At 37.1% G+C, this 13,318-nt stretch overlaps 1 protein-coding gene across 1 annotated transcript; it reads right to left on the bottom strand.

Annotated features, from left to right (window-relative positions):
• Positions 1 to 758: 758 nt before the first annotated feature.
• LOC131356311 (C-C motif chemokine 23-like) lies at positions 759 to 10,077 on the bottom strand. Its single transcript, XM_058395212.1, has 7 exons — positions 9,963 to 10,077; positions 9,441 to 9,552; positions 9,159 to 9,253; positions 7,689 to 7,752; positions 2,725 to 2,804; positions 1,259 to 1,370; positions 759 to 1,114 (listed from the first exon to the last, which is right to left on the bottom strand). The coding sequence occupies exons 1-7, from the start codon at positions 10,030 to 10,032 to the stop codon at positions 991 to 993; spliced, it is 657 nt and encodes a 218-aa protein (XP_058251195.1). The 5' UTR covers positions 10,033 to 10,077; the 3' UTR covers positions 759 to 990.
• Positions 10,078 to 13,318: the final 3,241 nt, after the last annotated feature.

Genomic DNA, 13,318 nt, shown 5'->3' on the forward strand with positions numbered 1-13,318 from the left:
AGACAACATTAGGTGAGTGGAGTTTACACCAATAGAAATAAGAGTGTTATATCTGATGGTGGCCATAGTGGTGAAGAGGAAGTAGGGAAAGTGCAAAAAAATAAAAAAATAAAACTAAGCGTTGTCAACTTGGTTACTAACCTTACTATGGGCTGTCAGTCAGTCTGCATGTTGTCATAACAACACGCAACACTCTATCCAGTTGTGGCTTCTTTGGGAACCATTCTCATGAAACCATTCTTATTCTCATAAAAATAAACAAAATATTTGGCTATAGTGTTTTGAAAATGCCAATTACTCAATATTAATTTCTTGTTTATTGAACTGTTGAATAGAAAGCAACATCACACTTGCAGCTGATGCTGTTGTACTGAACATCAACATAGCTGTGGTTATCTGTTACCTTGCACCTACAGATGAATCACAGCCATGCTAAAATTCAGCTCACCGGCACTCTCGTGTTTCTTGATTATACCATAGTGCTGTTTTATTTCTGAATTCTGATTGGTCAGAAGTAGGCCTGTTCTGAGGCTGTTCTGTAGTGATGTTTACTTTTTCATATTTATGGAAGGAGTCTCCAGTGTTAGTGCTTTGTAATAGTGTAAATTCTAAGAGAAAACTTGATACTGATCATAAACTACTGTGTATGTAGCCATGTAATTGCACATATTGATCTAACATTGCTTTTTTTAATGCTTATAAACACATAGAAAGGTTTACGCTTTACAAATGTTGTGTACTGATGTGTCGCTATAACAACAATGTTTTCTTCAAAAATGTGAATTTATTTATCAGAAGCGTTGCGATAACCAGTAATACAACTGAAGTCGCAAAATAGAAAATGAATTCAAGCCCACAGCCGGCATTTCAAAGCAATAATATAACACCAAAATCAATTATGCATCGATTAAGTTGATGATTAAAGATGATCTTTATACCTATTGGGCGAAGCAACAAGCTATTGGTAAAAGGTGTTTCGTAGAAAATAAATTACAAAGTAGTCGCTGGTCGAGTTGAGTTTTCATACAAACGCCGTTCGATTTTTTTCATGGTTCGTTTCACCCAGGCCAAGCTGGGGTTGGCACACACCCTGCGACCATTAAAGAAGGAAAAACTGCAGGAGAAGAGAACATTTGGGTTAGCATTGTTGTGCAGATTACAGGAAATATCAGAATATCCAGAAGAGCTGTAGTTAAGGCCAGTAAGCTAAGTCAGAATTTAAAACAACAGTAATTGTAAAAAACAACAGAAAACGTACATGACTCCAGGATATGTACAGTCATATCTTGTTTCTCGGTAATCTTTAATGACTGCTACAGGGATTGGATACTTGGCAAATGTGAAACAGCATTCTTCTGGTCCTCTCGCATCTGTGTGAAAACAATGATTCATGTATTTACTATTATGGACTGATCTTATCTTGCCTTGTTTTGTCTTGTCTTATCTTGTCTTGTCCTGCCTTGTTTTATCTTCCCTTGCCTTATCTTATCTTATCTTATCTTATCTTATCTTATCTTATCTTATCTTATCTTATCTTATCTTATCTTATCTTATCTTATCTTATCTTATCTTATCTTATCTTATCTTATCTTATCCTGTCTTGCCCTGTCTTATTTTGTCCTGTCTTAACTTTTCTTGCCCTGTCTTATATTCTATTGCCCTGTCTTATCTTGTCTTGCCCTGTCTTATTGCCCATCTTTTCCTGTCTTATCTTGTCTTGTCCAGTCTTGTCTCATCTTGTCCCATCATACCTTTAACCTACATTTTGTTCTTTACTGTGGATGCTGAGATGCACGTGATATACCTACATATTAGTAAGCTATAACCATTAATAACCTTTCCCTTAATTTGTGGTCCTTACAATCCAGTAATGTACACTATATGGAAATTTCTAAAGGTATAAATTAATGTAAATAATAATTGATGGTAGTATAAGAGTGCAATGGTGCCCCAGACAGAGAGGGTCTATTCACAGAGCTTTAATAAACACTGGCCGAAGAATCAGAAACATAATCCTTAATAGTCATGGTCAAAAACAGGTACACATTCAAAAACAAGCAGGCAATCAGATCCAAAACTCAAAATATAGAGTCAAGCAAAATGGTAAACAAGCCACAGGTCATACACAATGAAACAAACACGAGAGAACAGCAAACATGGCATGGTACATAGTAAAATACTGACAATACTTTGCACCAAACAATGGCATGCACACTGTTTAAATGTCCGATAAACCTGGAAGTGGCCTTGACCCGAAGCCGCTTAATATTTGGGTATGGGTTCCCTCCAGTGGGTTGTGGGGGCATTGCAGGACTTGATGTTACAAATAGTATACTTATGATAAATGTTAAATTAACATTTCATTTTAAATTAAATTAAATTAAATTAAATTAAAGATTTTTTTTTCAATATGTAAATATTAATGAATAATACAGAAATTAATGAAAGCAAAAAGAAAATAATGGGTTGCAGGTAATGGATATAAAGATTATTAAGTCAGAAAAATTACAAGAATAAATTTAATCCTTATGACATTCTTGCTTGTATCCTATTGTGACATGGAAGAACAAAACTGGTTATTTTATGAATCAGATTTCACAACAATCCCACTTATTTACAAAGCAATTGTGCAATTCCGAAAATATAGACAAATAACATATTTAGGCAAATAACAATAGATAAAAAAAAATAATAATAATAATCAAAAGATGGACTTTATCTTACTGTTGGCCATTGTGAAAGACTGAAGACAGGTGAGAACCAGCAGGAGAAAACAGGAGATCATGACTGCTGATGGTGATGATCTGGATGAAGATGATGATCACAATGTGAAAAGAATCGTATTGCAAATATCAGCTCAACAGTGGCTTTATTAGCTGATTAGGGGCGTGGGTGAATGTGGTTTAAGTGCAGCAGGGCAGTTTATTGGCAATGCAAAATGATTAAGAGAGGGGGAAAAACGCACCTCTTCTACAGGAAACCTGTCTGTGGTTTTCACCTTAACTGATACTGATACTGAACTGAGCAGTGTTTCACACTTAATAACCAAACTCACACACAGTGCTTGAGAATAATTACAGTTTTATTTGTAAAAATAGCATCAACAAAACTATCAATGCAATCACACACATTAATGATTAACACTTCTTAGAACTGGCTAGAATTATATTTCTTAGATTTTTGAATAGTTCACGGAGGTAAACCAGAATAAATAAATAAATCTGACCATTTAATCGATTTCAAATCAGCAATTCTTTAAAGACCAGATAAAAAAGCGATGAGTGTCTTTAAAGAAAAGCATATAAAAAGTACAGGTCTGAACATCTGGAAAAAGATGGCAGGTTGTGATGAGAAACAAAACCACCCTCAGGGCTGCATGTGCTGTTTGTGGTCAGCAGGAGCTTAGAGTGAGTTAGTGAGAAAAAAATAACTATCAGCTTGCTGTTAGAAACAGAGTCTGTATTCGACACATCGACCATAAAGGACAAGCAAGAAAACAGATTTCTGATCCCACGAGTGTTAAGATGGTCACTAGAGGTTTCCTTCATTTTAACTCCATTTTATTTGAATTAAACTTTTAGAAATCCACACCGTCATGAAGCAGCTTTACAGAAATCCAGACGCAGATTCACATCTCTAATGAGCTGAAATGAGGTGACATAACTGTTCTAAACTATTTTCAGGTGTATGCGAATAATACATGCTAAAAAGGTCACTAGCAGTCGTCAAATGTTGTCATAGGCTAGTTTGCATATTCAGTAGATTGTCATTAAGCTTTCATTTCCAAATGTGTTATACCAAGGATAGATTACAGTGGATATAATAAAAAAAGAATAAAATAGAGTAGAATAGTTTTATCAGACTATACAGAACATACTTATCTCTTCCCACACAGGGTTGTGTGCTGAGCTCCCTGCACTACACTCTCTTCACACACAACTGAACCCCGCCCACCACAGCAACATCATTGTCAAGTTTGCAGATGACATCACAGTGGCGGAACTCATCTTTGGGGGGGACGAGGTGGAGCGGCCGACAGTCTGGTGCAGGGAGAATAACCTGCTCCGCAACACCTCAAAGACCAAGGAACTGCTTACAGATTACAGGAAGAAGAAAACAGATATCATCCCACTAATCATCAGTTCGGACTGTGTGGAGCGGGTGGCCGACTTCTTTTTGGGAGTATGCATTGAGGAGGACTTGACCTGGAGCTTGAACACCTCTGAGCTGCTGAATAATGCCCAGCAAAGACTGCACTACAACAACATTACCCAGATACTGCTGGTGTCATTTTATCGGTGCTACATAGAGAGCTTATTAACATACTGTATATGTGTGCACCAGCTTCACAGTGGCTCAGAGGAAAGCACTGCAGAGGGTCATTAACACGGCCCAAAAGTTTGTGGGCTGCCCTCTACTCACTCTAGAAGAACTGCACAGCTCACACCCTGGGCACCATCTGTTTGAACTTCTGCCATCAGGTAGATGGTACAGATCATTAAAAACAAGGACAAATAGAAACAGCTTTTATTCCACAGCAGTTACCACACTACATTCTACAGATAGAATAACTTTCTATGACATTAAATATATCCAGGAATGCGGAGCTTAAACAAGGTGGAACAAACAATAGAGTTTACTGATTGATCAGACGGAACTGTGGTGATCTGTGATTGGTCAGAGGGAACAATGGTGATCTGTGATTGGTCGAAGGAAACAATGGCAATCTGTGATTGGTGAAAGGGAACAGTGGTGATCTGTGATTGGTCAGAAGTAAAGATGGTGATCTTTTCTTTTCTTTTATAGGTCAGATAAATTAGTGATTGGTTGTTGGGAGGAATAGTGATCAGTGATTGGTCAGATGGGGTAGTACTGATCTGTGGTTGTTGATGATCAATATTTGGTTGATGGAAACAGATATGATTAATGATTGATGAAAGGGCAATAATGATCAGTGATTAGTCAGTGGGAACAGTCGTGATCAGTGGTTAGTCTGGGGGAACAGTTGTGATCAGTGATTGGTCAGAATGAAGAACAGTGATCTTTGACCTTTGATCAGACAGATCAATGGTTGGTTGCTGGGAACGGTGGTGATCAGTGGTTGGTCACTTGTGATCAGTGATTAGTCAGAGGAAACAATGGGGGACAATGATTAGTTGTTGCTTTACATGCTGGTAATACGTCGAGTGAACCCGCTCTCTCATTCAGTTTAACAGCACCTGAGGGTGTGAGGTGAAGATCAGTATATCAAGTGAAAGATAATCACTAATTTCTGCCCAGAAAACAGCTTTTTTTCTGCTAGGGTCATCCAACAGATTCGTCCCTGTATTTCCCAGATTCAGGGTTGATTTATTTATTTGACATCGGTATGCTTTTATGCATCATGTTTTTTTTCCTTTTAGAAAGTATACACAAAGAGAGGAACTGGGGAGGGGGAGGGGTGGACAGGAAGAAAATTAGGTCATGGTTTTCTATGATAAAGCATCTGTACCACACACTTCCCTTGTAATATTGCAATATAGTACTTAGTGAGTCTCGCGAGCACAATAACAGCAGAAAGATGACACCGTAAGCATTTATTTGTGTTGTGTTTTTTTCTCTTTTCGGCTTGTATCGCTCTTGTACACTGTACCAACAGTTATATAGCAATATTTATACAGAATTGAACCGTTCATCACACCTCATAGCCAAACGCACACGCAATGATTAAGAATAATTTCAGCTTAATTCGAGTCAACAGCACACTTAAGTCTACTATCAACACTACAACATAATCACACAGTAAACATAAGGACAAAGTTCATTATTTTAATCAATCAATCAATTAATTAATTAACTATTATTAAGGAAGATAAAAGTTAGCTAAAAAGAATAAAATCAAATGAACAATTCTGTTAAGACCAGATGGAAAGAGTATGAAATTTATAAAGAGTATGAAAAGTACCAGTCTGAATATCTATGGAAAGATGGCAGGCCGTGATGAGAAACAAAACCACCCTCAGTGCTGCATGTGCTGTTTGTGGTCAGCAGGAGCTCAGAGTGATTTGGTGAGAAAGAAGAAGAACAAAAAAAAAAAAGTTTTCTGATTCAACAAGTTCTTCATTTTTAACTTTCTTATTTACTTTGCACTTTTAGACATCCACACCGCCACGAAGCAGCTTTACAGAAATCTCTAATGAGAAAGCCTGAGGTGACGTCACTCTTGTAAACTATTTTCAGATGACAGTAGATAACACATGCTGAAAGAGTCACTCAGATGATGTCATGGGCCAATTTGCATATTCAGTAGACCGTCATTAGGCTTTCATATCGAAATGTGTTATATGAAAAAGGAAGATCTTCTAAATGGAATAAAATAAAAAAAATAGAATGGAGAAGAATAGTTTTATAAGAGGATACAACATATTATAACTTATCTCTTACAGGAAGAAGACAGCTTTGGAATTGAGACCATAAATTATTTATATGTTTACAAAATATTATCATTTCTATTAAGAAAACAGGTAAAGCATGTTGTTCTAGTGAGATAGTGATAAACGCCAACAGGAGGAGGGTTTAACACAAAGAAAAATGATGCTATAAATGGTGGTGAAGAGAGATTGGTTGGCGGGAATGGTTATGATCAGTGATTAGTTAAAGGGACCAAAGGTGATCAGTTATTGGTTGGTGGGAACAAATGTGATTAGTGGTTGGTTAAAGGGAACAGTGATGATCAGTGATTGGTTGAAGGGAGCAAAGGTGATTATTGATTGGTTGGTGGGACCAAAGGTGTTTAGTGATTGGTTGGTTGGAACAGTGATGATCAGTGATTGTTTAAAGGAAATGTTGATGATCGGTGATGATTGGTTGAAGGGACCAAAGGTGATCAGTGATTGGTTGGTTGGAACAGTGATGATCAGTGATTGTTTAAAGGGAATGTTGATGATTGGTGATGATTGGTTGAAGGGACCAAAGGTGATCAGTGTTTGGTTGAAGGGACCAAAGGTAATCAGTGATTGGTTGGTGGGATGAAAGACGATCAGTGATTGGTTAGGAAGGACAGATGCTAATGTCAGTTATCAAAAAGCCATCATAAACATGTGAAGTACTGACATGCAAATAACTTTAATTTATTTAACTTTTTTCCCATCACAATCTACAGAGATAGAGAGGAGTGGTTGGAGAGGTGGAGAGGAAGTAAATTAGGTCATGGTTTTATACAACAAAGCCGCTTTACCACACCCTTCCTGTGCAATACTGCAAAATACAACAGAGTGAGTTTATCAAAACAATGACATGAGAAAAATACCTAAATCTGACTGTATCTGTACAGACTGTGCTGCTTTAATTTGTCTCTTCTATTCACATTTGTCTCTTTTATTCAATGTTCTTGTACATATTAGCGGCAATAGAAATAATACAAATAATACAAATGATCTCTCTCTTCCATTCAGAAGTATAAATAGCTTTTTACTTTTTAAATCCTAGCACCTTGAAGGATAGAAAAAGTGTAACCCTTTCAAATATAAAGTTAAACAGAGTCCACACTCATACACACACACGCACACACACACAATAATAGTAATAAATGTACAAGCTCATGGAGCTTTAAAGTCTCAGTAACACATTTTATATTAGTTTTTGCATTAAACAGTGAGACATTTGTATATTTTAGTGATCTGAGCTAATTCTCACATCTTTTTCCTGACGCCAGACTCTCTTCATTTCCTGATGTGGCCTTCTGCATTAACAGCTTTGACCAGCAGGCGGTGCCTGTTTAACACAAGGTTATTTCCTGCTGAATCCATGAATTTTAAAGGTCTTATTGGGCTCGTAAAGCATCAGCGTGGCTTCAGACCTTTATTCCAACCTGCAAACATCTGATTCATGTTTAATCAGTTCATCCACATCTGAAATCAACCGTCATGTTTACCTTTCATATGGCAGGAATGAAGGCCTGAAGCCACCCTGGGCTTCTGCGGATAAAACTGACAACTGTACATTGATATGGTGTAGATTGTCACAGTATTTTTGTGAAGTAAAGACAATAAACAACACCACTGAATAGTAGAGTGGAGTATTAATTATAAAAAGTGTCCCAAAAGTCTCCATACATAAGAGAAATGAACAGTAACTGTAACTTTATTTATAAAACATCCTCCACTGTGATTGACAGTTCATATCTTCTGATGTATGGAGACTTTTTACTCATCCTGTGTATATATTACAATATTTGCTATTTATATAAAATATAAGGATTAGCACATTTTTTAACACAAATAAATGCCTGAATAAATTTGAATTTAGGGTCCTTGGGGGCTTGCTCAGTGGCCCAATAGTGGCAGCTAGGTGGTGCTGGGGCTTGAACTTCAATCCAACCCAGAGCCTAAATTACTTGAGCCTCAAAATTACCTCTGCCCCTCCCATCAGCCCCCACCCCTCCCCAAAAACAGATTACATCTTCTGATAAGTAACTGTGGAACAAAGCTCTGTTTTAGTTAAATAGTCTATGACGACTCAAAGATTATAGCTTTATTTATTAATGTCATACGATTTGTGTATAGCATCAAGACTCATCTCTATTCTATCACTGAGGTAGTGGAATGAACTTGCCTTAGACATCCAAACAGCTGAGTCAATGACTGTCTTCAAACAACAGTCCAAGGCCTACCTCTTCCTGAACCACTTAAACTAGCACTTCTTTTTTGTCTGTGTTCTGCATTTCCTCCCTAAAAGAGTTTCCTTAACCTGTGACCTAGTGAACCAGTACTGACGTATTCATTGATAGAGACTTCAAAGCACTTTTGTACGTCACTCTGAAGACGTCTGCCAAAAATAAAGTCCCAGTCTGTTTTGCTATGGCGACAACTCAAACACAACATGGCACCAATACAGGAACTCAACAATGTAAAAGAATGAAAGATACAGATTAGCGAAAACCTTTTTTTTTTCAATCTTGCTATTGAAAATGTCACATGAACATTTTCATCTGTTTATAGGTGAATGACATTGCCTTTAAAAATGTGAAGCATAGCCTTAATGGACTTTAATATGGATAAAGGTTTAGTTAATTCATGTGCACAGCTTTAGTTAAACAATGCGAGACTGATTCAAACAAACATATAGAGTACTATATCGATATATATATATATATGATCAGTTACTTAATTAATAAGCACTTTTATTTTGTTTTATATCAATTTTGTCCATGAGATTCTTCACCCACTGAACCTCGGGATCTGCACACAGCTGATGACCGTTCTTCAGGGTAAAGCTGCAGAGGAGAGAGAAGATTTACATCAGTGTGAAACTGCAAGAAAATCAGAAAATCAGACACTGTGACACGTCCAAAATCCAGACTTTAAATGTGTATTGTTTTAAAATGGGTGTTATATATAATCATAAAGCAGTAATATACATGGAAATGACACAGATTTGACTAGGGGAAAATGAAAGCTTACATGACTCCAGGTTTTGGACACTGAAGCTCTGTTTTGTGATACGCAGTTATGACTCTCACAGGGATTTGCTTTGCCTGAAATCTGACACAGCACTGAGTCGGTCCATTTTCACCTGCAAGTTAAACATTTCAGCATTTAATGATTAGTTCATCATTAAATGCTCAGTTTAGATTATTTTTCAGTAATAAAGCATATTAGATGTTTCTTTTTTACATCACAGGTATATATCGTTTTAATATATTATTGTTTCTATAGCAACGGTTCATTCACAGGAAGTTTGTGGGTTCTCTGTAACATGACAAGCTGTGCTTTTTTTAAAAAATAAAGAGAGGTTAGTGAGGTGATGACTGTTTATCACTGCTATAATGTAAATGAGAAGAGGAAATAACTTATTTTGAGTAAGGGAGGTTCACGACATCTATGACAAATATATATTAAAGCTCTGAAGTCATGTTGTATGCGATCGCAAATTGCTAATAAAAAATAAGGAGTTAAAGGTTATAAAGGTAAACTTTTTCTTACTCTCAGCCGTCGTGATGGACTGAAGGCAGGCAAGAACCAGCAGAACCAGCAGGAGAGAACGAGAGAACATGACTGCTGATGATGGTGATGAAGAGGATGATGATGGAAGTGGTCTTGATGCAAACAGAACGATATTAATGCAGGTATCACCTGGGTCTAGAGTTTATATAAGCCGACATGAGGAGGGGGAGAGCGTGGTGTGGTTTGAGTTACTACGTGATGAAAAAGTTCCAGTTTGTCTAAGAGGTAAAAAAAAATTGTCTTCCATAGAAAGCCAGGCTGTGGTTTTCACCTACAGCAAGAAAGAAGTGAGCAGTGTTTAATAGTATGTTATCAAGGATGAACCAGTGTAAATATGTCAATATCCAAATGCTCATGTCACCCACAATATACAGAGATTATATATAATTATTGTTAAATGCTGCTCGTATAAAATCTGCTTTAATAGTTAATAAATCAAATCACTTAATAAATCATTTCCGGTAAGCGGAAAAATAATGATTCTGAAAAATCCCCTAGATTTCACATAAGCGTGCGTTTTTCGACATGAGACTAAAAATAAAAAGGTGAAGGTGCATTTCACCACATTATGGCATGCAAGCTGCAAGGAAACACATCTGACAACATGCCATTAAAACTATATGATAAAACGTATGTGCCCCCTGACCCTCACATCCTTATGTTTCTTCCTCAGTCCTTCCTCAGTTTCCACAAAGTCTGAAGCACTCAGTTATATAAAACGTCTCTGTGTGCTGCATCTTTACACTTTCTCCCAGAGACTCAAACCTTCAAACCCACAAAGCACACAGCTCCCTAAAGACATGGTGTGGAAGTGAAGGTTGGAGAAAGTGGAAGAACTGAAAATGCAGATACACAAAGTTGTGAGACAAGAACAACAACAAAAAAACCCCAAAGTCTTCTTAATATTTCTTAATAAATACACACGATACAGGACACTGAGCATTGTGATAGGAATAGGTGTTGATTGTAGCTAGCTAGCTAGCTAGCTAGATAGATAGATAGATAGATAGATAGATAGATAGATAGATAGATAGATAGATAGATAGATAGATAGATAGATAGATATATAGATAGATAGAACTTTCTGTCATTGCAAAGTACAGGTACATAGCAGCAAATTGCCATTTAGCATTTACCAGAAGTGCAAATAGCAAAAACTGTAGAGAGAAACTGATGCTGTTTTCATCTGTTCACACAATTCTCACAGGTCTGGTGGTTTATCAAATGTTGTGACAATGGATCAAGAGTCTGCCAGTATTAAGAGGTACACAGTAGGGCTTCAGTGCTCCATGAAGACATGGCGTGGAGGTGAAGGTTGGAGAAAGTGGAAGATCTGGAGTGTCCTGCACAAAGCCCTGATTCTGACTCAACCCTTTGGATTGAACACCTTTGGGATGAACTGGAACTGGAGTCTGATCAACATCCTAACATCAGAGTCTTGTCTCACTAATGCTCTTGTAGCTGAATGAGTACTAATCCTCACAGACACAATCCAACATCTAGTGGAAAGAGAAGAGAAGAAAAGAAAAGAAAAGAAAAGAAAAGAAAAGAAAAGAAAAGAAAAGAAAAGAAAAGAGAAAAGGAAAAAACAAAAGAGAAGAGAAGAGAAGAGAAGAGAAGAGAAGAGAAGAGAAGAGAAGAGAAGAGAAGAGAAGACGAGGAAAAAAGAGAAGAGAAGAAAAGAAATGAAAAGATAAGAGAAGAGAAGAGAAGAGAAGAGAAGAGAAGAGAAGAGAAGAGAAGAGAAAAGAAGAGAAGAGAAGAGAAGAAAAGAAATTAAAAGAGAAGAGAAGAGAAGAGAAGAGAAGAGAAGAGAAGAGAAGAGAAGAGAAGAGAAAAGAAGAGAAGAGAAGAAAAGAAATTAAAAGAGAAGAGAAGAGAAGAGAAGAGAAGAGAAAAGAAAAGAAAAGAAGAGAAGAGAAGAGAAGAGAAGAAAAGAAATTAAAAGAGAAGAGAAGAGAAGAGAAGAGAAGAAAAGAAATGAAAAGATAAGATAAGAGAAGAGAAGAGAAGAGAAGAGAAGAGAAGAAAAGAAATTAAAAGAGAAGAGAAGAGAAGAGAAGAGAAGAGAAGAGAAGAGAAGAGAAGAGAAGAGAAGAGAAGAGAAGAGAAGAGTGGAGCTGATTTTGACTGGAACGAAAGAAGGAATAAATATGAAATGAGACGTTCAACATGGATATATGATACTAATGGTCAGGGGAGCACAAACTTTTTGTTGTATAGAGAAAAGGCTTTTTAAATTAAGTTCCATTTGCTTGCTAAATTTGAAAATAAATAAATTAACACATGGTGTTAAGAAGACTGAACATATGAGAGAGAAAAAAAGGTGCAGTGTTATGATGAAAAATGACTTCAGTAGAAAAAATGCAGTTTGTGGTCTGGAGATTCGAGTGGGGGAGGGGAGAGTTTCGATAACGCTGAGATTAGTGCGCACATAGCGATGTTAACCCCCACCAATATAAATAAATAAAGAGAAATTATCTTTAAAGAAATAAAAAATAATGGCATTGCTGTGGTATAAGAGGAATAAAACACTACAATCAACTTATAATAGTGAGCCGTGACGTGGGAGCAATGCTCATGCCCATGTAGTGGTCAGTGGGTTAATAGAGTGGAGAAAGTAAGAACTTTGGAAAATAGATAGAGAAAAAGAAGAGAAGAAGTGGAGGAGGGGTGGAGAGGAAGAAAATTAGGTCATGGTTCTATATGACAAATCTGCTTAACCACACGCTTCACTCATTATAGCTTAATAACAAGATGAGAGGTGAAACATTTCAGAATTATTCCTCAGTCAGACAGAAGAGTCACTCGTTGGTGCTGATTTCATTTGGATCTTCTGTTTATGAGTCTAAATAGTCTGCTTTGTGTGTGTGCCAAAGCCTCAGAGAAAAGAAAGCGTGAGAATATAATAAACGTGGTTTAAGAGCAGATATTTTTTTATTTTTCATAGTCTGGACCAGTGATGTGTTCACGAAAGAGGTGGATCTCTAGCCGCTTTTTTTTTTTTTTAACACAGTGACTTCAGGGATTCTGCTGTCCGGACTGAGGTTGGAAGCTTAATTCCAGCGCTGAGGGACAGACAAAAGGTTCTGGAAAGAGACCTTTGCTGAGTCTGCGAAAACAAGGCGTCAGTGTTTGACTGATTGCAGGTTGTGGGAGGGAAAATAAAACCTCAAGAGAGTGTTGAGGTTGGCGGATGTTGTTCCAGAGAAGATCTTGCACATGGGCAAAAAGGCCTTGAATTTGATGCAGGTTGATTTGGGGCTGGTTGAAAACAAGGTGTACTGGTGCATTCTGTAGCATTTTGGATGGAAATGAGAAGACAGGGATGTATG

This window comes from Hemibagrus wyckioides, linkage group LG07, assembly GCF_019097595.1.
Source record: "Hemibagrus wyckioides isolate EC202008001 linkage group LG07, SWU_Hwy_1.0, whole genome shotgun sequence".
Taxonomy (NCBI): domain Eukaryota; kingdom Metazoa; phylum Chordata; class Actinopteri; order Siluriformes; family Bagridae; genus Hemibagrus; species Hemibagrus wyckioides.